A 27,764-nucleotide genomic window follows, 5' to 3' on the forward strand; every position below is an offset into this window, starting at 1 on the left:
GAGAATTTTAAGAACAGTAGCAAAACTGCAGTGCTTGTAGCTAGCACTAATCCTATACATCTTAATTCCAGGATAGACAATGAAAAGTTCAGTTCTCTAGGACACAACTCAAGTATTTACAGCAAACTGCCTTTATATGCTGGGCATTCACTGTATTTTGAGAAAGCCTTGTTTCCAATTATATTTTGGTAAAGCCCGGCATTCAGTTGCTCTTTCCCCAGAGAAGGAAACCCCCCGAGCCTTTTACAATGAGGACTGTCATTATTTTCCCGGGGAAAAGAAAAGAAATACCAGGAAATCTCACATTGCTAATGTGCAACTTAAGACGAAGGCAGCATTTGGCACCAACTAAAAAAGCCCCAACACCTAACAAACCTCGGTCCTGTGGCATTGGTGACTGGCTCAAGGCAGGGTGGGAGCTGGATTCTGACTGGCTGCCAGGAGGCTGCGGTGGCATCTGACTGCCTGTAACACACAGAAAAAAAAAGGGAAAACAGACTTGCTTTTAACATTGCAATGCACAAAACCAAGCCTTGCTGCATTTTTCAATCACTCAACATCAAAGTAAGTACCAGCTCTATAAGGTAAATACAGAGCTCAACAGGTCTAGCTTTTTTAGGTTTTTTCTTTCTTTTTTTTGAAACCCATGGAGAAAACATGCATAAACATATTTAGCAACAGGCATGGTGAAATGTTCAATTTCGTATTGAGTGAGTTCCCAACCTCACCGACATGATCCAATTTATAGCTGCAAATCTCCTGACACATATTTCTGTTAGAGAGTTTAACAAAATCCAAGTCTGCTGAACAATAGGGCTCATCCTGCCGAGCTTAAACTGGCCTCCAGCCAGGCAGACATGGGACTGCTGCCAACAATATTACCAATGAAAAATTCAGTCAATACAAAAATGACTAACAACAATAGTTTAAAAAAGTATTTCAATGAATCGGTGGTTTTAATATTATTAGAATGTCCATGTAGAATATGGGAATAAAGAATAGTATGTAGGTGCACGTGGTGAAAGTGAAGCATGTTTAAAAGAGTTCAGACAGAAAAGGGGTATATTATTCAAATAAAGGCAAAGGAAGATATTTGCTTATTAAAATATCCATCCAGAACAGACAGACCTATTTTTATAGTCTTGTTCAAAAGACGCCCACACAGTTTATCCACTGCTGTCTACCCACCCGAAGACGAACAGCACTCAACGCTGTCTGTGAGGCTTAGGACACAAAATCTTCCTGTTCAGTATTACCAGATAGTAAACCAGGTGCTTGTTGCACTGATGAAAAGTCACTCCTCTGGGTCACCTCTCAACACAGTGTCAAGCAGGGAAGTCCACACTACCACCCTTGCACTGCCACAACATCCCAACAGCTTTGTGCCCAACAGCCAACCTGCCACAGCTTGAGTGGGAGTAAGAATGAGACGAGGATGCCCCCTGGGACTCCTCTCCGCTGCTGGTCCGAGACGCTCCTGCACTTGACAGCCCAAGCTGCTTGAAGACCACCTCAGGTTAGGCAGCAAATATATACTTTAAGCATTTAGACACTGTAGTGACAAGCACCGTATAAATAGCAGCAGACAGATTTATACCCCTCATCCTCAGAAACTGCTCAGATTGTTTTCCATTTGAAAGAAATGGAAAGAATAAAACCACCAGCAATAGATTTGTGCCTGCTGAGACTCATTTCCTCCTGCTCAGCAGCCGCCCCTCCGCAGTGGCAGGAGCAAGACGGCCACGGCTGGCCCTGGCACAGGGAGCCAGGCTGGCAGGGTGCAGCAGGGGCTGCTCGCTCTTTAGAGCAATGAAGAGCCCTAAGTTGGACGTAAATGGAGGAAAGTGAACATGTCTGTTCTGCCCGTCTGCTTCCCAGCCTCAGAGCAACTGGCTCTCAGCACCAACTCTACAGAAAGGCCAGATAAATACAAGAACAAAAAGAAAATCCACAAAATACGGAGTATAACCACCGACTAGCTATTCAGATGAGGTGCGTTTGCACTAAAAAACATGACAGTCAACATTACTGGGAGCAGCTGTGACAACTGTCTCAGAGATGCAAATGCTGGACTGGAGGCAGAATTGCTCCTCCAAAAGACCAAACATGCCACTCAGTGCCCGAGGCTTTGGGATCTACGGCCCATTCATGAACTCTAAGGCATATGACAATAATATTCCAGCTTATGTTTTGATGTCACTCAAGAGCGGGCTGTGGAGACAGTAAGTGCCTGCATTATAACAAATGCTTTCTGCTTGACAGAAAGGATTCAGTGACTCAAGACTGTAAACAAACAGCAATTCCATGTTAACACAGGGCACTGCCACTTCTACTGTGTATGCCCGAGGCACTGCTATCAGACAGAACACTTCAAGTAGACCTGAACCATCTAAGATTTTTACAAATACTTTAAAAAAATAGTAATAAAGTCAGGGGTAGTCCTGACTGCACCACACAGCTCCCAGTGGGATCCCCCTTTAGGTGGAGGCATGGCAAACTTTGAGAGACATTAATAGCACATGGAAGAGCTATGATAGGCAACATGTTTTGAATACATTTATACACTGTCTTTAGTTTTTTATATTAACATATTTAACATTGCATTTACATTTTTTACATTACTTCAGCTATCTAGCAGAGGCCTTATCCTGCACAAGCAGATGTGCAAGCACGGACTGGGAAAGTCACAGCCTAGAACAGTGTGTGTTCGATATGTTACAAAGAAATTGTTTTCATCTGCATCCTCAAGGATTATAGACTCAGGAGTTTTGCAAATTCACTGAAATGATGTAACGCTGTTTTATTAGTTCACTTTTTAAAGTTTACTTCTGATTTTTTTCTCTATTAAAAATATGTTAAAGCAAAATTTTTGTTTCACAAAGGAAAACGATTTCATAAACAAGACCAACTCTACCCATATTCTAACAAGTAACGAACTTGGAAGAGATGCATCCATTATGCTGATTTATCAGTGGGTGCAACAAATTATCCAGGTGCTGGACATGAAAGCATCCAGCCAAAAGGTTTTCAGTCGAACTGCCATTTTATCCGTAGAAGTGATCTGAAAGGTAAAAGGAGGTTAAGCACCCAAATACCTTTGAAGACTTGAACTGAACTCTTAATTTGGGTATCTAACGCCTATTGATTGGGAGTTGATGACAGGACTTTACAAACCTTTGAAGATCCTGTCTGCCATGCTTTTTAAGTTTCTTTGTCATGAAAAGAAATGACCTTCAAGATCTTCCATTTCTTTCCTTTAAATGATATTAATCCTTCCCTCTTTCAACCAGTATTGTAGTTGGGATTCTTGGAAGACACTTTAAATAATACATGAACAGACTTCTGTGTTTTATTAGGGAAGGAAAACTACAAAAGGAAAACAACCTTTTCTTTTTAAACATAAATTCTACAGCTATTTAAGAGAGGGAAAAAAAATCCAACCGCTTTTATCACTGACAGACTACTGCCTCCTTTGACTCAATGATACACAGATGGAAGTTTCAACAGGGATGACCTTTTCCCATGTTTTGTATAGTATTGTTGACACATTGGTGAGATACTCTACCTGTCAAAACTTACTCGAACTGAATACTATGGATGTTTCACAACATTTTTATTATGCAAAATCACAGCAAATACAATAATGCATGTGAAAAGGATAGATGCTGCCACGCTGGTTATTTCACCTACATTTAACAGAGGAGCAAAAGGATATTCAAATTTATATAGCTATCTTGTAAAGTTAGTTGTAAAACTACCAAAACCAGCAGCCTACCTAATATGATGTCTGCTATTTAAAGAAAAAAAAAAAAAGATAGTTGAAGAGGTGAGAGAATTTAAAAATGCTTAATAGCACAGTTGTAAGCTGATTTTCTAATTTTAAAAATTATGTTACAAATGCTTTTAAACATTTTGCATGAGGGCTTGAAAATCTATGCTTGAAATAAGAGTCAGGAGAGACTGCACTGCATCTTTGGAAAAGATGGATTGAGAAAAGTACTAAATGGTGATTGCATTATGACTACAGCCATGAAATCTGCAGTTAAAGTGTAAAAAGTAAATTCCTTAGAGCCAACATAGCAAGAAAGAGCAGACCTTTGATATCCTGCTGAGGAGGGGTCCTTCCGATGAATTACAGCTCAAATCAGTAATGTTTTGAAACATGCTGAGGGTGCTCTGCCCCCATCACTGTAATGACACTGGAGAATGCTCAGCCCTGGTACCTTGTACCAGTTGGACAATATCTCACAGAACTGTGCCTGAACAATTGAATCAAGAAAGCACTTCAGTGGTAACAAGTTCCCCCTGGGAAATTACTAGTTAAGGAGGGATATCAGCACAGGAATTTTAAGATACGTGAGGAACTGGGAAACAGGAAGGTGGGGAACTGACCTCTATTGAAAGGGGAATGTAAGGCTGGAGGAAAGGCGGAAGTTAAAGATCGTGTGGACTGTCTTTGGGACAATTCTCAATCTAATTTAGGAGTTAAGAGCTAGGGTTGAATTAATGACACTGGCTGATTACAAAGTAGGGAATCTTAGTCAATACAGAAGATGATCAAAAGATGATCTAAGAAACTGGACCACCTTTTGGGTTGTATTAATAAAAATGCAGACACTGATAGTCACAGACCAGAAATTGGCCTTTTCCAACTGAAGAGCTGTAGGGTTATCAGTTAGAAATGGGAGAAGATAAGTAAGGAAAATCTGACTGTATTTGTTGACCTACAAATGGTTATAATCTACAAACAGTTATAACTAACCATTTGATGGCACCCTGAATCAAAAAAAATTATTATTAGGATGAATTAGGAGAATTGTTTCCAGTAGAGGTAAGGAAACATCATGCCATTACTGATGTGTCACTGGTGAGCATTCACACAGACAAAACCAGAAAGCCTAAGCAGAATGCTAACAGGTAAAGGAACCAAGAACAGCTACCAGCATGATGCAACAGGAGACTGAAAGGACGAGTATTATTTAGCATGGCAAAAACTAAAGCTGTGATTTTGTGACTTCTTTTTAAAAATATATTTGCGGCTAAATATCAGGGAGGAAAAAAAGCACGATGTTTAGGATGATAATCAAACCATTACTGGAATTTGAAACAACTTCCTTTTAGAAATAATGAGGTCCAGGAAACCTAGTGATTAAGATGAAGTCTGATAAAATAATGGGATTATATCACACAGTTGATGTGACAGTAAAGGCTCACAGACCGGAAGGGACATTCTGGGTCTCAGATCCCTACATCAGAAATGAAAGATCATAAATAGGCTTCTATACAGGATCATTTTAAATGAGCTTTTCAGGAAATTGGAAGTGAGGTGCAAATGACCTCAAAGGAAAGAAATTTTTCTATGGATAGCACAAAGGGATACTGGTCATGCGGTTTTTGTTATCTCTTTCATCTTACAAAGCCTATGACCCCTTAAGAATAAAGATTATTTTCTTCCTTAATTTATGCATTATAGCTAAGCTTCCTGTTGCATCAATGGTACTTTTCAAATGGCTTATTCATCAGAGTAAAAAGCAAGGGTTCCCTGCATATCCCCCCAAATTAAGACACAGAAAATGTTAAAAATCTTCCTTATATCTATACAGTAACCTGAGCACAGACGCTTTAAAAGGCCAGTGACATGAGGACCCTTCCAAATACAGCAGCCGTGACCCCGCTGAACCACTCTGGGGGGATATACGCAGAGTCAAGTATACTCAAACCAAGTCGTCTGGCTCTGTTCAGCACCACACTGCAGTTAATCACCCCTTGCTTGCAACAGCAACATTGGTAATCCACTGCTGTCTGCTCACCCAGACTACTTCCACCTCTCTGACCTGGGAACTCAGGACCAAGCCCAGAGTCCTCCAGCTTTGGGACGCTTTTGGTAGCTGGCTGTGTGGCTTGCTGAAAGAGAGATGGCAAGCAGCTGATTTGTTCAGCTGCAACAATGCAGTGTCTGTAAACATGAAGACTATCAATTGAAGCCAGTTACGGATGCTCCACATTACAAAAAGTTATCAAGACTGTTGTTACGTCTGGCCCAAATTTTCCTTATTAGCTCTTAAAACAAATGCATCGTGCTCCAAAGGACATAAGATTCCCTAACATACATGAGTATCACTCACAATCCATGTAAAATCCACAAAAGATAAAAACATTACTTCTCTTTGCATGAAAGTATGTAATTCTCAGACTACTAATCCTTGAATGTTACACTCCATCTTCTTTTCCTTATTTGTGTTATATTTACTATATCAAGAACTGGGTTGTGAGGAAGTTCCAGAGATGTCACTGTAACCTAAGTGCTAAATTGCTCTCAAATCTCCATTAAAAAAAATGCAACAGTGATCTGGCCTGCAGAACCCTAGCTCTGACTTTTCCCCACACACATGCAATACCATAAACATCTTAATTTCATGACCAGAAGCTAGTTGTTTGACATGATATAACATTTAATTCAAAGCAAAGTTGACACTGACAGGATGAGGTAGCTATTCAATATTTTGTTTCGTCCTCATTATTCAGTGTGTAGTCTCAAGATATTACTTATGGAACACCATCCAAATGTCACACTCACCACAGAATAATTCATTATATTAGGGACTTTAAAAAAAAAACAAATTAAGTAGCTGAAACCAGGGTCTGCCAAATTAGACATACAAGTTTTATTCCCAGGTTGTGTAACCTATGAGTAAGGTATGAAGACTTTTAACAAATACTCTGGAGTATGAAGTGAAATAATTGTTAGTACTGCCTAAACTGACAACAGGCTGAGTGGCAAGGGGCAGGAAAGCAAATATATTGCCCCCCATGGCCAAGCTCTCTTTGCTCAGGAGAAGGGAGAGCAGCAGCAGCCACTGCAAGAGGTTTCACCCACGCCCCATGCAGAAGTCACCTTTGTTTTGGACGGAAGTGAAGCATCACAGCATTTTTTCCTGAGATTCTGGCAACTAGCCCAAAGCAAGCTGTCAATGGAAATCTTCAACAGGCTGTGACTCACCCAAATAACGAATGGATTTCCAGTAGGCCACAGCAAGCACCTGTCTGCCTGAGGTCTAGTCCTCTCCAACAAATTTTAAAATCCTGCTGCAAACCAGGAAGGCACTAGAGCTCCTCAAAATTAGGGAAGCATCATTTTATTTATTTATTTATATAAGCAACGGCATAAATTCGTCTAAATCTAGGGATCACTGCTTCTCTATCCTCAGTGACACCCACCCCAGACCTGTAATTTCATTTAACAGTTACGAGAAGTGTCATTTGGGGGGATCAAATTCTTTCTGCTTTCACCTCTGCCTAACTCCACATTCATTTAGTGCATTATTTCTATTAAGCTCGGGAGAATTCCCAGCCCAGGGTATTTCTGCTGGAGACCGATCCAGAATGGCGCAGCCCAGGATAGCAACCAGTTAAATCTTTTCTAATCCCTGCATTCAGAAATGGTGGCTCACAGCGGCTGGCACGCAGGAACTGAATAGAGCAGGCAAGCTCGTATTTCTCTCACCAGGCCAAATTAATAAAAACAAAACCTGATTTCTCCTTCTTATTTTCCTATTCTTTCTGCTCCCCAATATTTTTCCTCTTTCAAACAATTTTTTTTTTGTTTGAGAAGCTTAATGTTTGGCTGCCTTCTGAAGAAACAGGCACAGTGACAGATGAAAGGCCGTATTCATTGCCTAATTCAGAATAGGGAAAAACCGACTGCTGTGCATTTAAGATTCTAACAACCTTGCAATTTTGTATAGCCGTTTTCCCCAACCCGTTCTTTTGAAGAAATCTGCTTTTATTCTGTTAATAACTAACCACAGTTGCAGCAGCATGGATCCGATTAGCAGTTCTTACGCTACAAAGGAGGTGGGGGGGTGGGGTGGGGAGGGCTGTGAACAGGGTTGCCAATTTGTCCACCTGGGTCCCCAGGAGAAAGATTAGATGAGGCGCTTGCTCCTTTCTTCCCCACTCGCTTGCTGCTCTGCACTAGACAGACCTCTTCAAAGCTCAGCCACTGACTTCTTTTTTTTTTTTTTTTCCCTCTAAAGTCTCATTTAACCGCCCCTCCACATGTTTTGCACTCTGTGTCACCACGTCCCTCCAAAGTGATGGCGTGAATTGGGATGAGAGGGGTTGGGAGAGGCTGCGGACGCAGCCTGCCCAGCGCTTTCTCTCACACCTCTACAGGGCCTCTGAATTGCTTTTAGATTTTGTAAATTACATTTTCTTAAATTTGTGCAAACCATTCAAAAAAAGTGTCTATGTTCTTCAGGGAACGATCCAAACCCTGTAATCATACTGTATTTTTTTACTCTGTCCTTTTAAGCCTTTCATAAAAATGACAGCTTTGCTTGCATTTAGACTGAAGTAGAAGATTGCAAAGGGTTGCATGGATTTAGTCATTCATAATTACGTGGGACATGACATTACATGTTTGTTAATGCAAAAAGCATATGCTTCGGTTAGAGAAAAAACATTCTCAATTTCTTTATAAAATGTCATTTAACCAGAATATAAAATTGTAATTGATGCAAGTGCTAAGTATCTAAAAGCTCCTAACAAAGGACAGGGTAGTATTTCTTCCTTATATTTGGCTCATTTCTTCCTTCCAGAAATGAAACCTACCCTTCCACACACCTGAAACTTAAAACTCCAAAATTCCATTTAGGGAGTTAATCCAAGTTCCAAAAGGAAGAATTTTTCATTATCAATGCTCATTCTCTCGACTGCATTTGTAACTATGAGGAGAGTTTTTCTCTAAGCTGTTCCTCATTGTGTCTACGGTTTTTAAGAGCCTCAGAAGCACAACAAATGTAGCAGACATACACTTCTAGTATTTGCCACCTAATAAAAACCTGAACTCTTAATTTTAACATTGCCAAATTCTAACTAAACCCTGTATCAACTTTCATTTATATTTGCAGTGTGAAAACATGGAAGATACCAAAGAAAGGGTCAATGTGAACTGAAATTGCTGTTTCTTACCCATTTTTCTTTTTCCTTGATCCAGCTACATGTAAGAATTGTTCAGAATAAATATTCATCATCAGGCTACCTTAACTCAAAAGACCAGCAGCAATGGAGTTTCACTTCTCCCTGCTCCTCCTGACTCTCAACTTCAGGCAAGCAGGTGGAAAATGGAGCAGCGCTGATATGTGGCAATGAATTATTTTGCTAGTCCTGCCTGCTACTTCTCATACTAGTCCACTGCTTGTGATTAACGGGCATTTTAGTAGCAAAATATATGTGCTCTCACTAACACTGTTCTCAAAAGGAACAAACTCTTAGATAATCTAGTTTTTCTTATTGCGTTATATTGCATATTACACAGCCCTCATTTCAACGGTTTTCAGGGATGGGGGAGAAAAGGGCAAGTTGAATGCATAAAGGATAAAAGCACCTTGAGGCAAACCTGCTTCCAAAAACCATTTGGTGGGTCTGATCTTCCTGAAGACAAGATCTATCATGCCATATTTCATCTTGCCCGATAACGATAAGCTCCAAAGACTGGTGCAGAAGCAGAGCAATTCTTCATGTATTTTTAATCAACTAAGAACTTCCATTTGGCGAGCTCTCTCTGCAAGGTGACACACACCATGCATGGTCATGTGCCTCTTGTGCAGTTTGCAAACGCCAACTTCTATGTCAGCTTCTGTTTGGAAGGAGGAGTATCAACATTAGCAACCCTTGGTTATATCATTTATAAACATGCAGATGTGGATTATTAAAGATTAATGCATTTTGGGATTGGTGTCGGCATTCCGTTTGTCTCACGCCGAAACCAATTCTGTTCTTCATTAGTCAATGACAACCCACATCACCCTGTTGTGGAAGAGAAATCAAAGGTGTAAGCGTGAATTGAGAATAAGTGATGAAACTGATTACTAAGAAACTTAGCGGCTGTAATCAATCAACACATCACAATAATTTGAGTCCACTGCTATCTGGAGATGGGGAACAAATAGAAAAGCTCGCCACTGGAGTGAGTTGTTCTTTTGTGTTTTCTTTCCAAAAACCCACTTAGCAATTTGACTTCCATATCTGCCTACAGAGCAATGCTGTCAAAGGGCCGTTTGAATCTTTCAAGCTGCAGCTCAACCTGCATGAATTCTGTCTCTAAGGAGTAGAAAGAATATCTTGCTTTTCATTAATTTTTTAAAAAAATATTATCTGGAGGTAGTGAAAATATCCTTCTTTTGAGGCTAAGTGGCTCTTTTCTAGCTGGTCCAGAATTAATTCAAGCCACATTTGCAATTGTTCAGGTTCCTTCTTCTAAGGAGGGACACACCATGCACCTGTCTAGTCAAGTCTGACACTGACTATGAAGCACGCAGACCACTTTAGACATCTCTAGTGGCAGTGATCCACAGTCCACTGAAAAACTGAAAACTGCAACAGTCTATTCCATCACAGAAATCAAACCACTTACACCATTTATGCTCTATTTTATCTAGTATAACAATCATCTGTCAACAATGACAAAAACATACTGATGGAAATGTGAGAGACTTTTCCCATTCACTCATCAATCATTGCTTAGTATCGCAAAGGACAAGGGAGTGAAAGACAACCTTTTAATTTATGATAATACACAAATTAATGCCCTATTTGGCAACAAGAAAAAAAGGAAGGAGAATCTATGGTTGTGTAGCCAAATAATGACAGAATAAAAACTCCCAAATGTTCAAAACCGAACTTACATTGTACTAAATTACTTGACAAAAACATATGCGGGTTGAGAAAAAAGTTAGAAATAAATGCACAGGTTAATGACTAAATGTAAATAATAACTGTCCAATGATCACCTTAGAGTATATATCTAAAGCTAACAACAAACACACCTGTCAAATCTTGGCTGCTGTGGTTAAGTATATTTGAATTTTGTTACATGAACATGTATACTTATGCAAAGATTTTAATTGGATTTCAACAGCAGTCATACTCTAGGTGGATCTGTACCAGCATGAGGCTACCAATGACTCAGAGCACTACAAGAAGTGGCCTGCCGTACACATGCCACCACGGCGTGCACAGCAGCAGATGCCCCGCCGCGCTGGCCATGCGGCAGTTGCTGGGATGGTGAAAACAGGCCTGTCAGGAATCAACAAAAAGGACAAACCAGGTATGGGGCAGAGCACACCTACGGGGATGTGAGCGCTACTGATCTAGCCGTCTGGGGCAGGTTTACATGAAGCCTTTGCAGGGTGCTGGATAACCCTCAGTGTTGTGCTCCCTGGACCCTGCAGGATGCTCAGTTTCTTCAGGGGCAGAAATGTTCGTCACTGACTTAGGCAGCAATTAAACACCAGAACTGAAATGTGTGATGGTGAAATATAAACATCGATAAACCAGATAGAAAGCAACTGAAACCACTTAAAACTAAAACCCAAAACCTACCCCTAAAAAAGAACTACCCAGGGCATGCTGGTTTTGGTGATTTATTGTTTTCCTACCTGACACTTCGAGCTGATGAAAACCAGCAGGTTGATGGTGCTGGAATATGAAACCCTCCATCAGGAAAACCTAACAGGAGGAACTCGAACAGCGTGTTTCTGTCTCATTTCATCTCCTACACCTGTTCTGGGAAGACCACCTCTGCAGAGGATACCTCCCTGATCTCTCTGGCCAGACTGCAAGTAGGACAGCAGTTTTGATAGTGCATTTTGTAGCATGGGCTTTCCTCAGGAAACTAGATTGAGACTATTTAGTTATTTCACAAAGCCTTGAGACAACAGATTATTCATCAGGTGTGACCTGGGCTGAATTCTAATAGGTATCACAAGTTAGATGCTCCATATGCTAGAAGCAATGCCTGAAGCTAGAGCGCCTTACAATTTGCCTATTTTTCCTCTTGTCAAAAGACAGAACGACTCTCAATGTTGTTCAAACCCTTCAAAAGCAAGGGTTTTAAACTACTGCTATGTGAAATATTCACGTATTTCATTTGTAAGCATTCTAGATTTGCAAAACTGCTGAATAGATGTTTTGTGTACTAGCAGTGATTAAGAACATAGCTACGTCAATGGCATTTTATGTGTTTTTTTTCTTCTGGCCCGGATGCCAATGAACAGCATGCATCTTCCTTGCAACAAGCTGTTGCAAGATTTTTGCCTCCGGAGAAGCCAAGGGGGAAATATTGATAGATGTGTTAAAATAATCTTTCTAGACAGGGGGATCATATCCATTTTACAAGGATATAATCCCCTTTCTAGTTTTGCTATTATTTTAGGGTACCTGTAAAACTTCAACAAAAAATGAAGTACTGCATTTTCACTTTCATGTGGTAGTCTTTTCTCCCCCAAATAATGTTGGAAAAGAGTCCATGCTGTATAACATTAACAGTAGTTGGTGGTCAATGGAGTAAGAATGTGGAATAGCTCAATCCCAGGCAAAAAGTCTTCCAAATTCTTGTTTAAAACAGGATCTGTCTGATTGGCTTGTCTTACTGCAGCCACTTCTGGAAATAGTTCAAGTCTTAGGCTTTTCCTTTCATACGGCACGAAAGAAAGCATCACTCCTATTCAGATTTTTGCATTAAAATGTCCTTTTGGATTATGATAGACTATTGCTCATTTTTTAATTCTCTCGGCATTTTAGTCACTCTAGCCTACCCACACGTTGATTAACATGTGCACCAAGGCAGGATTTCCTGTTCCAGCTCTCTCTGGGCATCCCATTTCCCTCTTGCTCCTCTTTTGCCCAGAGTGCTACCTGTAATTCTGATGGGTCCTGGATTTCAAGCTAGCTAGCTGATCAATACAGGAGGGGAAGACCTCCAGGTCTGCAGGGAGTAGAGCTGATCACTGAATGGAACACATGCACTGACTCATGTAATTACCAGATCTACAAATCTGGGGTCTTTTTAATCAGAAGAGGGTGCTCACCACTGGTTAGCATAAACTGACTGGCAATAACATTCCTAAGTGAGAGTATCCACACACGGATTTCTTCCTGAAAATTGTAACTCCAGCTGTATCCAAGCTCCTTGGTGAAAGGAGACATCAATACAATTGTAATAAAAACAACAGAGTTGATGCTTAACAGAGTGGAAATAAGCTTGTTTGTTTAGAAAGTAAATGTAACATATTAAAAGCGCAAGTCAAAACACTGATCTATGTAAAAAAAAATAGTGTTACATTTTTCTGAATGGCATTTGCTATTCCTTATTAGTACAGCATACCCTTCTCTTCTATACAGATAAAAATTGCTGCAGAGGTTTAAAAATAATAGAATCTATTAACTCCTACAAAATCTGCTTGTTCATCATGGGTTAAGGGATTCTTGGCCTATCAGCAATCTTCCACAGAACTCTTAATATTAAAAAATTTTGCTGCTTACACCGCAAGGGAGAAAGAGCTGACAAAAGCCTTTGGCCAGTAAGATCAAAATTGGGGATGGGGGGGAGAAAGGGGAGTTTAGCTTATTTACATTTTTGCTTTGTTAGTAAACTGGAATGGTTGGAGCAGGAGGGAAAGGGAAAAAAAAAAAGAGAGAGAAAAGTGAAATTAACAGCCACTAAATCTTCTGGCAACAGCAGTGCATTTTGATGATGTGCTACATCAGCTTCCACTAATGGTTTAGGGTTGAATCAGGCACAGTTCAAGACCCAAAGCAATGCAGGGCATCACATCTCATTCTTTGGAAGAACACGTACCCTAATTACGAAGATGGCTACAAAATAAAGAGATCAGGATTTCTGGCTAAGCAGAATAATGATCTACTTAATAGAAAATCAGAATGCCATTTTGAATCCCTAAAAATCATAAAAGAATAGGACTTCAGTCCTGTAATGAATGTGTGTCTGAACAAGAAGTGTTACCATTTTGAGAGAAAAACTATCTTTCTGAAGAAAATCTGTCCAAGTTGCTTTTTCTGCTCTTAGGGGTTAATCTCCCTGGTCTATTCCAGTAACGCGAATGGAAACAAAGGCTGTATATGTGTGTGCCACTTACCACACAAAATATCCGTCCAGTATTTCAGAGAGCACAGGAAGGAAATGCCCACTGAGCTAGGGACGTGCCAATGTCAGTGCTGCCTGTGCCAGTCCATTCCCGTGAAATTCGCGGCGTGCAGCAGAAAGCAATGCGGGGCGGCAGGCTTGCGGTAGGGTAGGGAGACAGCTTAAACACACCGTGGAAGAGAATCAGCCATTTGGGAGGTTTAATAGGGGGCTGTTTGTTTGTCTGCCCTTTTGATGTTAAATTAGTCTTCAATTTTGTTGCAAGGAAGGAGGCACTGGGAAAAGGATGCTTCTCTTCCAGTAAACCCTGGGAAAGCAACACCTTTATTTTAACGGCCTTCCCACCAAGAACCCCCTGCAACATTTTGGCTTTTCCTAGCCATAGCTATCAGCAACACAACAGCTGCTCATTTTACAATGACTTGCTGGAGAGAGAATGATTGAAAGAGCCAATCTATGTCACATGGAGAAGCTGTGCCACAACATCGCAGGAGGTAATAGGAGAGGAATGAGGTCAGAACAAACAAGGGTAGGGTGAGAACGGAGAGGAAAATAGCAGTGAACAAAATTATTAAAGGCGAGACGCTGTACTACACAATCTGTGTTTAAAAACGGCCACAACCTGAACACTGCAAAAAGCCACAGAAATGCAAACAAGCTGTGTATTACTTTTTCCTAGGGTCTTGTGAATATGGCTGATGAAAAAAGCTACCAACGTCCTAGTAATGAAGCACAACGATGGGAATACACTTAGGTGAAAGCACAGTCTAATTCATACTGCTTGAAAGCCCCAGCACCCGGTGGCATCCCACTAGTCGCAGGGTTTTAAATAGCAGCCTTGTTCATGTCATTTTGAAGCTTGAGAAACGTAGCAGCAGCAGCAGCAATTCTACCGCAGCTGCCCAGCTCCCCTCCGGAGAGCGCTGTATTAGCTCACGCCTGGGACTTCACCTTTAGCAAAAGAGCTGCAGAGACCAGGAGCTCACCCATGCCAGGCAAACAGTGGCAGGCGATTCTGATTTAGCACCATGCATTAAAACCCCTTCCTGAGGAAGAGCTGCTTTTGTGTTACCACAGCAGACTAGAAAACCACCATGCAAAATGGTGGCACAGTTTGTATGAAGAGGCAATACTTTTCACTAGGCCAGCCACAAAAATGAGCTTTTGGGCTCAGCTGAAGTGATGAAGCAACTCTGACCCTGACCTTTGGGCCCACATCCCTTCTATTTTTACCGCACAGGGTTCAACTAGTTTCATAAAGTTATTACTTTCCCCTATACACCATCTTGCTCCCATCCTTATCTATCATGACTAAAGTAAAGCTGTTTTCAATGTCACAATGTTCTTTCCCTATTCAACAATCAGACTGCTAAAATGCATCCATTTACTTGCCTGAATCTGACTGTGGGAAAATGTTACCTTTCCGGCTAGGTGAACTATCTGGCTTCACTCAACAACAGGGACAGGCTTCTGTGCCATGTACTGGGAAATACGCCACAAATACAAAGCCACCATACTGCACATAATGCAAATATTTCAGTTCTGCCACTGTCCTTGCTATTCCTGCCCCACCTGAGCACGTGCTGCCGGTCTGAGCGGCTGGAGAGGGAAGAAAAACTGCAGGGCATGCATGCAGCGTCAGGGCTCGACATGCTCAGGCCACATTTAGTATGCAACATTCCTCTGTGTACTGAGCTTACTCCCCTTTTCTTATTGAGTTTAACCTCTGTATACAAACAGGCACATACATTTTACACAGACACCTTTGTATTGAATGCCGAAACACACGCTACTCACTGAATTTTAACCTTCATTTTGTTTACAGCACATCTAATGAAAAGGCATCAATGCTTTTGTTTCTTTTAACTGAGCTCCATGTTGATTTTTTTGTGGTTTTGTCAGCAACTGATGTTATCCCTGGGGTAATGTCAGCACTCTTGTACTCTTAGGAATTCCCCGAGCATTCAAAATGTCAGAAAATAATAAAAAACTTGAGCACCAGAAAGAGAATAAACTCATCTGAAATACCAAATACTCATTGCTGCCTGACCCCCTGCAAATAACATGCCAGATAGGTGGGAACAAGGTAAGAACTGGAATTAATACATGCCTTTTTTTTCTTCTAGGTATCTTAGCAGATTTCCACAAATTTCTCAGTGTACATGAATGACTGTGTCTCATACTCTATGTGGCATAAGAACGCAAGTGGCAAGCATGCCACTGGCATTTCAATGATTACTGGTGGCGCTGGATTCCTAATAACTTGTTGACCTTTGCAAATATTAGGAAGTATTTCATACGGTATTTCATACTCATGTCCACACTTGCATTATCACAATAAAGGGCTGGAAAATCTCTGCCTTATCCTGCAGGTCTGAAACCACCATACAAGTCCAAGAGCCAAACTCAACAAAAATACACAGTAAAAACAAAAAAGGGACCCTGTAAATAATAGAGATAAATATGCAACAGATAGATGACACACAAACCAAATACAAAAATTATGATCAAGTATTAGCATTGGTTGATGATAAAGACCTTTATCAAACACATATGTGGAATCAAGTTCAAAATTTTGAGCACTCCGAGGGCTTGACAGTTGAAGTTTAGACAGAATTTAGCCCGGCTTTAAGTATGCGTTTTTTTCAGAAAAAGGCCCTGAAAATGCAGGATTCTCAGAAAATAAATTAATTTGGAATACAGAAATATTTATTCAGTAAACTCATCATCTATCGGCTTAATTTTGTTTGTTGGAACAAACTTACCTGGAATACTCGCTGGAGAAATGGGACCAGATCTTGACTGGTTGCTCCCAACAGGAGAGCCTACAGGGGAAGGTGATGGGCCCCCAGGGATGCCAGAGAGATGTGGAGAAGCATGAGGGGAGAACGGAGACTGTGCAGGGTTGCTCTGCTCCCCTTGACTGCTTGTAGAGCCTGACGCGCTAACAGCTGAGCTCAGGGTTGCTTCAGTTCCAGTCGGCAAGTCGTCAATGGATCCAGATAAATCCTGAGGAAAAAGGAAAAAAGAACTTAAGTAGCCTTATGAACTAATACTTAGGCCACAGGACTCGAGAGCTGGCATGGCAACAAGGTTCGTTTGTTTACTTATTGCAGCAGATAACTGAGAGGTGGTTTTTAACATTGGCTCATGTAGTTAAATGACGGCAAAACCCAAGTATAGTATGTACAATTCTCCGCTTAATCTCTAATTCTTTTGAGAAAAAGAACAGGCAAGGGTAACAAATGAATTGGAACCAAATTCACTCAACATTGAATTTAACCTTTTCCATCTGGATTAAGCTTTCAAAATTAATCCCACAAATTCTGCCTGAGCATACTAAAACTAATGAAAATGATATATCAGTTTCACTTTCACACAGTCTTTCATTTTGGGGTTTGCTACCATTACAATCACAGCTTATACATGTCACTCTAAGCCATCACCAAAACGAGAGAAGAATGGTCTATAATATTCAGACCTTCTAACACTTGCATGCAGCTCCTTCACCTTGTAGAAGAGACACAAGAAGAGGGCCTGCCCTCAGCGGCAGCACAGGGCCTCCTGGCCACCTAGGACCAAGTAAGGCAGCTTCTCTATTTCCATCAAGCACCAGTGTCCAACTCAAGGTTTCTCGGCAATTTCATTTGAATACACTGCTAAGCAGTTGCTCCATTTCAGTTCATACCTGCTGCATTTTCAAGGAGAAATCTCCTGCATAGGTTAAAGCCCATCTGAATTCTAACTATGAATTGCCAGGCATATTCTCTGAAGCTGTAACATGGGAGTTATACTGGTCTTTGGATCTTGTGGGCGTCATTTGTTTTTTTAAATCATTGTAAAATCAGACATGAAAAACCAAGAATGCTGTGACAAAGCAAGTGCATGTCCCATAACTGTCAGAAAAAATGTTAATTCCTAAGCATCACAGTAAAATCTCATAGAAACTGAAAAGCGCCAAGATAGCTGTGGTTCCATGGCTATTGGCAAGGCACAAGTTGAGGAGCACATTACTATTTCTATTAGCAAATTAAGACACAGAGGCAGAGAGCTACCTCATGTATAAACCAGGTCATTAAATGACCTTTGAGGCTTCCAATAATTGGGATGACAGAGTGTGTTACTTTGGCTGATACTGACTTCACTTGTCTGGCTCATGCAAGTGGTTGCACTGTAGACAAGACTGTTGCTCCCATAGCACAAAAGGAACTGGGCTCTGCCTGAGCTAAGAGCTCAGAAAGCAAAGCCTTACTGCTGCCTAACTTCTGTAACAAAAAATAAGGTTATTTTTAGAAGTTACAATGCGAAGTGGTGTATTTAGAGTCCTGCCCGATGCTGACTACCTCTGTTATGAGGGAGGCTCACCACCAGTCTCTCCTAACAGACGGATACAGTACATCTTCCAAGGCATGGGAAGAGCAGGATTAACAGTTTAAACACCATTAACATTCATTAGAAGCCACCCAGAATTCTATGTGTTATTTCTCCTCATGCATAAAGGTAGTAACTACAACCCACCCAGACTCAGCTCTCTGCTCCAACAAATTTCCACAAATACTTCAAGCACAACTCTCACCACAGGTTAATTCTGCTTTTCTGACAAGCACATAATTGTACATGTATTTCATTAGGTATATGAAAAGCAAAAATTAAGTTTGAAACGTCAATCTACGTGTGAACTCTGCATTCACTCAGGAGTAGATTTCCAGGTACCTACAAATGGAAATTCAATTGTGAAATGGGCAATGAACTATTTTCATTGTTTCTTTTTCAAAACTATTAACTAGTAGAAAATGTAAGCAAGAAATAACACCATTTGATACTGTATAGAGCAATGCTAGAGATTTTTCACAGTAGAATGTATTTGGCAAACAGGTAAGCAATTACTGCTTTTCCATACATAACATGGTATTCTTCTAAATGGAATCAAATTGTTGCTGTCGTGATGTGTAACAAATGCTGCAGGAAGTGCTGATAAAACAAATGCTGCTGAAAAGCATATAACAAATGCCTGAAAACCAAATGTAGCAGAATAGAGCCTATTTGAAAGGAATACAAATTCTGTGCAAAGAACAACAGATAGGCAACCAACTGATAGAAGATACAGAAAACACAGCGTTTTACGTTTAGAATAACAAAGATTTTAAAAGCATGTGTGGATTAGAGCTTTCATTTGTTTCGGCAAGGCATGAAGTACTTGAAAAACAAACACGCCAAAATAACAAAAAGCCATGATGCAGTCAGCACCGTCTGTGATGAAATTATCTGTTGTTCAGAGACCAAGGCAAAATCTGACCACTCTCCACAGCATCTCCCCAGCTTGCCCAGCGTGTGCATGGGGAAGAGCCTGAGGCCAGGAATGAAGTTCACTTTTCCCATCAGGTCGCATCGGACTTCTCCAGCCTCCCAGCGGGGCGGGAATGACGAGTCCCATGCGAAAGGTTCCTCAAATGCCTGCCTTCCAGGGATTTCCTCACCAACCCGATACAATTCCTTCACAAAAGCGGAAAAGAAAGAGGAAAGCTTGCATGATGCCAGTCTATTTGAAGAGGGAAGCCACACCACCCTCCCTCAGTACATGCAGAGGGAGCAGCCAGGTGGGCTCAGCACACCTGTGGGGCCTTGTGCTCCACAGGTGGGCTCATCGTAGCACTGGGATTTCCTCCCGGGCTGGGGAACTTCACAATCAACCCATCTGCCAAGGATGTAAGGTAGCATTAATGTGTCAGACCCATCAAGAAAGCTGATAATGAGGTTGCTCTCAGGATGGCACAAAAGGCTGTTGCCTATCTAGATGCCTGGGCTGCGCTACACAACCTTTACTTTGTGTTACAGCGGGCTAAAATGAGAAATATCAGCTACTCTGCGCAGGGTGGTTTGCAGATCATTACTTTGTGTTTTTTGTTTAACATACACTTCGTGGCCTTACCTAGTCTTCTAAGCCTGAGTAGGCAAGCAACTGGGAAACTTCCAGCATACAAAGGCTTTAGAAACACCTCTGTTATCCAAAAAAGCTAATTGGGAAATTAAAGAGAAGGAGAAGAAAGACTTTATGTGAAGCACCCAGACAGAAAGAGCAGAAGTCGACTTACTGTTCTCCTATTATCAGTGTTTTAATGCTTGCTTTTACCTCGGTTTAACAGAACAGTAATGAAGTCACATGCAATTTCCACATCACAAACATTTATTTATATATAAAATACTGTACACGTACACATTATATACGTAAATTACATGGATATACTTGCATTTACTTAGCATATCCATATGTAAAGCTATTAAAAAGCCTACTAATAAGAGAAATTCACAGTGGTTTAAGCATACAGCCTAGTTAACAAAGAAGCTCTGTAACTAATACTCCTCTAGAGGACAATTTAGTCAGCAGGGCACCAACTCTATTCTTCTTTTATAAGTACTATCAGATCTATGATGCCTGTAAAGAACAGAGAGACCTTACTTACTGCATCTCATTCAAACCAAGGCACCTTCAAGCTACAGTGCTTCCATTTATCTTGTTGGAAAGTTGGCAGGTTAGGTAATTGCTGGGATTCTTTTAAGGGGCTGAAGTCCCCGTACCCTAAGGCATGCCTTAAATTTTGCCTCTTTTCAGAGGCTTTTTCTGGAAAGCAATCATTTCTTCCAGTAAAATGTAGCAAGTCTAGAATTACCAGAAACCTCTTGTTTCTTGTAGATCTGTCTCTTGTAAAGTAATCTTACTATTTTCGCCTATGGTATTGGTATATTTTCAAATGTGGCACCAAATCTATGAAAAAGATTGATGATAAAGTTATTTTTTTCACTGGTCACAAATTCATATTACAGTTCTGTATTCTCTCTGTCAGCTTTACATCCTGTATTATTCAGAACACCCCAGCCAGCTTTCAAAGTTCATTTCTAGATAATACCTTGATTACAAACTGAAATACCCTGCACAGGATTTATCTCTTTTAGCAAAGTGTTTCATCTCCGACTATCTTCACTCCTAGCCTCACCTTCCACCCATGCACAACCTTTATTCTTGTCCCTCTGACAAGTACAAGAGCTAAAATGAACAGGATCACATTGTGCTTGGGATTATAATGTTATGCCTTCCTGGTGGTATGATCTTATCAGACTGACAGGAGAGACACTCTTGAAACTGCACACCAATTTACTATTGCAATGTGGCCAGCAAGGGGTAGAAGGAAGCAAACTGCTTATATATAAAGCCAGGAAACCAAAAGTTACTTACAAAGAGAGCACAAGAAAAACAAACACCAATATATAATATAATAACATTAATTTACTCAAGGACAACACCTGGATTCAATAAACAGCAAAAAGGAGACTGTAGTACTTTGATAATACCACCACAACATCACACACAGAGTGTGACAGGATTAAAGCATTCACCACAGAGCAAAAATTTACACCACAAACACTTCATGCAGTTGCCGGTTTTGCTCAAGAGTGTCTTAGCAGACATAAAAAAAGATTTTACTAAAGGGATCCCTTGCTAAATACCTACAGTTGAAAAATGCTGAGCACCTTCTCTGAAATCAGTAAAAAGGGGAAGTGTAGAACACCTTGCTAACCGAGTTCCTAGTCTGATATATAACACCCTAAATTCACTGACAAGTTACTGTAGTTTGGGGCTGTCTTGCAGGAATTGTGCAAAGCACATACATCCTGGGATTTATTTAAACTTCCCAGCTATTGCCTATTGGTTCCTTTATGCTCATGGAGCAGAAGAAAAGCAGAGGTATTCTGTAGGTATTAAAATTAAAGACACACAAAACCTCCCTGTCTCCAAGAAGTCAAAAACCCCAGATTCTACCCTACCATCCGTTTTGCTAGCACAAATCCCAACACTATGTGTAGGGAACTGCAGCAACCAACTGGCTGCAGAATCAAAGCCCTACTCACTCCATTCAGGCACTTCTGCAGTATTTTTGTTAGGATGGAGAATAGTGTTGCTCAAAAGACATGATCCTGCATGAAATATCCATCTCCTTAACATGAATCACCACTTTAGAAGTAAAATTATATATACACGCAAACATATTTTACATGTAAGTATGTAAATATATATTCAAGCAGACATACACTCTGCTATTGTTTTGGAGCCATGGGGGATTATGAACAATATGCTCTGTAATTGAGATTAACTTTGAACAAATGATTTGGCTGACAAACACACATACGCACACAAAGGGAAAACCCACAATAGCTCTGTTTAAATTTCAAGATATTTGTAAGACCTCTTTTCATCACAAAGCAGCCTATAATAGCATGTTTCAAGAAGTCTTCCAAAGGCCCTGCTGGTCACATTGTCAAGGCAGCGAGTGAGCTAACAGCCTCCCATCGCCTGCGCAACTGGTAAAACACATGGGCACAGCAATGATGGGGACCATGAGGAAAATCCTTCCAATTTTCAAAGGCTGCTACCCCCTACATGTGTGTCTTCCACACCAGCTATGCTGAGACCCTCAACTAAGCACACCAAACATACCTAATATATATCCTTAAAAAGATTCTTTAACAGGAGACAGCAAGGCTGCCATTACATGTTTGCCAAAGTGCCTTTTACACCGCTTACTGAAATGAATTCAGGGACAGAAAACAAGGTTAATTCTCTGAATCTTGTTAATTCAAAGTCTGGAGAAGTAGACAAGATTACTTCCATTTCAATCACCTCCTTGAGGAAAAAGCTCAATTTTTATTGACAGGCACAACTCTACCCCAGAAGATGCTATTGGTAAGGAGAGAATTTGTTTCACACTGAAAACTTACTTGCAAGACAAATCCAAACTTTTACAGTAGTTGGGTAGAGGTACTTTTCAGTTAGTCACGGTACTCATCAGTCTTACTTTATTCCATATACTAGATCATAGACTCATAGAATGGTTTGGGTTGGAAGGGACCTTAAAGACCATCTAGTCCCAACCCCCCTGCCATGGGCAGGGACACCTCCCACTAGACCAGGTTGCTCAAAGCCCTGAACAACCTGGCCTGGAACACTGCCAGGGAGGGGGCAGCCACAGCTTCTCTAGGCAACCTGTGCCAGTGCCTCACCACTCTCACAGTGAATAATTTCTTCCTAAATTTTTTAGGAAGAAAACATCTTCATAAACATTGTAGTGTTTTTAACCAGATTTTTAACTTTAACCTTTATGTGGTAAATTATTCATGCAATATTCTAGATGAAGGAAATTCCAGGGATATGATAAAAACACTAGCTTCTTGAATTAAATTTAGTGACAAAGCACCACTTGCTGGGGAAACACATTCCCTTCATTCTGCAGACCTCACATGCTTCCCAAAATAACTCGGTTACTAAATTGTGTTGCAAGGACTGCGATCAGTATCAAATACTTTCTCTAAGAAGTTATACAGGGAAGTCCCTGAGGACACAAAATCTTTTCCCCAAAAGCCCTACACTCACTCAAAGCAACTGAGAAAAAGCATAAGCAAACAACACGCTGCCAGTGCTCTGCCTGCTGTCTTTTCAACCTATGGGATCCTGGAACTACATCAGTCTTCAAGAAATTACCTATAAAAAGCCAACTATCTAATTGCTAAGCAAATGACCAAATGACTGGTTTAGACAGTTCTCACTCGTAACTTGGATATAAAATTTATTCCCAGTCTTAAAAAAAAACCCTGATTAGAAGTGCACAGAAAACAGTTTCTAAGTGTTAGTTCTAATAAATAAATACATGCTGGGAGTGGGAAAAGAGCAAAGGAGGGTTTGCTTTTTTGTGGTGTGGTTTTTTTTTTTTTTTTTTTTTAAAAACATGTTCACTAAAGCTGGTATGAATTTTGCTGCTGAGTTTAAATGATGTTTTTTTCTCCAAACAATTAATGGGAATGTTTCATCTGCCAAATATAAGGGATCTTAAGTGGATTCACTGCAAAGTCAAACAGTGACACTGTTCTTTTCTCCTTTTTTCCCTTTTTTAGGTAACTCTTGGTCCTACAATATGAGCACCAAAGTGGACATGATGAGTTGGTGCAGAGTGTCACTGGCTTGTATCTCAGATTAAGGACCTTGAGCTGTTAGGACTACACAGACCATGCAGGAGAGGCTGTGGCTGGAGGCACACCTCCTTGCAGACGTGCCAGCAGGCTTGCAGTGAACACCACTGCAACAGCACAGCCCATGAGAATCAAGAGATGCACCCAGCCCTCCTGGATGTCTCGGCAGGACTGCCACCCTAACAAGGAATATGATTTTGTTCTGCTGAGTATGGCACCTCATTGTAGCAATCAATTCCCAGTTCATTTAAAGGAAGGATAATTTCTTACTACATTTGTTTAACAAGCAAAGGATCTGTGTTTGCAACACAACCTAAACTAAAAATTGTTGACCTGTGGATACAGGTGCCCAAGAACAGTAGAACATGATATGCCCGTACCTGTCAGACACGGGATGAGAAGAAGTTGCTAAAATCGATATAGTAACACTTCTGTGCCTACACTGATACACGATGGGATCTTATTTGCTTGTCCAGACAAGAGCTCTACAGCAAAAACAACTGAGGGCAATTAGAAATTCAAAACTGACACTGTAGCTCTGAGGCACCAGATGAAAGCCCAGGCAACTGCACACCTCCCTGCCCGTGCTGAGTGCCACTCATTACAGGGTCTGCAGTTCCCTGGCAGTTAATGCAAAGGGGGCTCCTGAGGTCTCCAGCTGCATCAAAAAATCTCCTAATGGCATAAAAAAAGTTGCTAGTTTACAAACATCAACTCCCATGTATGAAACGATAAATACTAATGACCCATGTGCTATCAAAGCAAACTGATAAAGTCTAACAAGGACTATATACAGGTAAGACACACAGCTTGTCTGACAATGATACTTTTTTATATCAAAAATAAACAGTAAATCTCCAGAACAGAAAAACAATAACACAGCATCTCTCAAGATACAAACTTCACTGTTTATCTCTGAAGGAGAATGCTTAGCACGTAGAATTTCTGGAAATAAAATTTGAAAACAAAAAGCCACGAACCCTCAGGAGCCATTTGTTTCTTCAGTATTGTAGCAAAGAAAAATTCTCAGCCAACAACTCTTGTGGCTACAGCATCAGCTATTTATCACCAACAAATCATCAACATTTAAAACAACCAAATCAATGAAAACCACAACAAATTGCCCCTATGAAGAAGGAAAAGTTGAGTTTGTGTAACAGCAACTTAATAAAATTTAGTTGTATTCATACTACTTCCTATCCCTAGTTTCCTCAATGCCAATCTTAACTATCCCCAAACATGAAAACCCTTCTGTTAAATAACTTAAGGTTTTTCATATAAAGAACAATGAGGTGAGCCATAGCTTCCTCCTTCTGTATCTGGATTACAACCATTTTCTAGATCATGCAGCCTAAGCTACCTCCTCAGGGACAAGACAGACTAAACTTGCAGGATAAAACAAGAGAGGAAGCTGACTGAAGGAAAACATGCACTGATTAAAAACCTTTCAAGCTCTCTGGAACTTGTTATTTTGGGGATTGCTATCCTCCTCCCTCTCTGCACCAAGCTTAGAATTTGAATAGCTACTGGGCAACTCCCTCCTTTCCTAGCTGTGCTTCTGGCCGTGTTGAATCCAGAAGGGATCCATCGCAAAGACACAAGGAAAACTCCAGGCACCTGCTACTCCCCCCTCCTATTACCTACTTATTCTACTTTCACAGCTGATAGAGAAAGAAATCAGACCACATAAGCAAGGAGAGGAATACCTTGAAAGACAAACACGGATTTGGGCAAAAGCATATGAGAAAGAAGAACAAGACATTACCAAAAGAACATATGGGTCAGTAGATCTGAGTGAGAACTAAAATTTTAGCAGGAGCATCAGTAATACACATTAGAAATTATTGTTTACTCCCTTTATTCCATATACTCTGGCTACCATACTTTTGGAAACCTGCATCACATGCAGTCAGCCACAGACCCTCTGTCTTGAGACTACATGTTAAAAAACCTGAGATTTTGCAGGTGTGGCTCAAGCAGAAAGGAGCAAACACCACTTCAGAATGCTGTAACATGAAATGTGGTAAAATTCACACCATGTCTATCCTGCAGTACACCCACACGTGACTGTAGCACAGAGATTCTCAATAGGTCTATGCAAGGTAGCTCACGTAGAAGCTCTTTAAACATGACCACACAACCTCACATGGCTCAATGTACCTTACTGTTTACTACCACAGACATACCCTGAGTCACAACACACCTATTTCATAATTATAAATTAACATCTTTCCGCATTTGCTGCTCAGACTATCCCATGTTGCATTCAGATGGCATTGGCCATGCTGTTATAAAGTTTGGACCTCTGATCTGGAGACTATAGCTGAGAGAAAAGAAAAAGTGTTGGTCCAACAATCAATTGCCCACCGATCACCGAAAGCAGACCTAAATTAAGTAAGTTGATAACAAGTGAGCTGTTCTGTCAGCCCAAGGCTACCTACGTGTGGACCACGTAGGTCTTAAAGGGCTTAAACACAACTGATGAATCTATACACCTGTATGCCCAAAGTTTAAAAGCTCTTGATCTACAGCACTTGCCTTTTTTTTTTTTTTTTCTTCATATTAATACCCTTTGTAGAGTTATGGTTTGATAAAAAGGATGTCCCAGCAGGTTACCGTGGGAATAAGATCTACAAAACATAGTTTTTCTATTAGCTTAGGGCTTGTGCATGCATCATACTGTGTCTCTTTCTTCTCTCTCCCACAACACCCTGTAACCAAATACCGCAATTCAATGAGATGGTAAATAAGCCACAGAAACATCTTAAACTTCAAAAACACAGGTGCTCCAGTAACTTCCCATCTCTTCCTCTAGAATCAGAAGCTGAAAGGAGCAGAAAAATGTATACACCAAAATGAGTGATAAATGTTAGAAAGGTTTATTTTTTAAGAAATTGAGTAAGGTGACGCCTCAGAGAACAAAATTGATTAATTAATTATTATTTAAGAAAACTGGAACAAACTGGATACACAGTGCTATATTGGGATATCATGCAGAAATAAGTGTCATAACATATACTGCAGTAAATTCAGCTTAATTTGCCACTCCAGACTCATTCTCTCAGCATCACACAAGAATCTCTCATCCTCCTCTGTCTTTTGTTTCTCTCCTTTTTCTGAACCCAACGTGACCCCTGTGGTGCACAGTTCAACAACCAGTAAAGCACAAATGAACGGGGCTGTGATCGCTCTGACACAGCTTTGCTCCACACCCCCCGCCACGCACACAAACTTCTTACTCCTTTCTGAGGTTTATGGGCCACAGCAGCAAAACCAAACAATTATGCTTGAAGAGCTGTTCACTCAACCCCTCCCACCTCTTCATTTTCCAGTAACCTGGGAAAAGGTTGGGAAATGAAATCCAAGACGGTAATAAAGCAGATAATAAACTTGCAGATCATTTCTCGCACATGCCAGCTAGAACCAGACTCCCTCATCACCCCAAGTTCTGGAATTCACATCTCACAGTAATTCAGTGCTGGTTGGGCATGCTATTGTGCAAAATAATTGAGCGGCAAGGGAATGCGATATTTTGAGATGATACGGCTTTAACAGACTTGTGTAGAACTCACATTTCAGAAACCTCTATATAAATTTCAAAAGGCTTTTGAAATTGTAGAAAAGTGTCTTGGCCTCAGACTTCTTTTGAAATAATGTCTTGATTACCCTAGTAGGAAGGATAACTTGTAGTGCTTCAATTAAGCTTTAATAAAAAATTCTGAAAGGCCAATACCCTCCCCTGTCTACTGCTAAGCATGCTGTCCCAGCCATGGCTCACAAACTTTGCTTTTGGGGTGGA

At 40.6% G+C, this 27,764-nt stretch overlaps 1 protein-coding gene across 5 annotated transcripts in view; it reads right to left on the reverse strand.

The window, feature by feature from the left end:
* ARID1B (AT-rich interaction domain 1B) overlaps positions 1-27,764 on the reverse strand; it is a 334,209-nt gene that overhangs the window by 84,436 nt on the left and 222,009 nt on the right. For all 5 annotated transcript variants that reach the window (XM_074896513.1, XM_074896515.1, XM_074896516.1 and 2 more), the window contains 2 exons: positions 16,714-16,957; positions 376-465 (listed from right to left, as the gene is read on the reverse strand). In XM_074896513.1, the coding sequence (XP_074752614.1) occupies positions 376-465; positions 16,714-16,957 (334 nt within the window). Of the gene's footprint in view, positions 1-375; positions 466-16,713; positions 16,958-27,764 lie in introns of those variants that run through there.

Source organism: Athene noctua, chromosome 1 (assembly GCF_965140245.1).
Source record: "Athene noctua chromosome 1, bAthNoc1.hap1.1, whole genome shotgun sequence".
NCBI classification, from domain to species: Eukaryota; Metazoa; Chordata; class Aves; order Strigiformes; family Strigidae; genus Athene; species Athene noctua.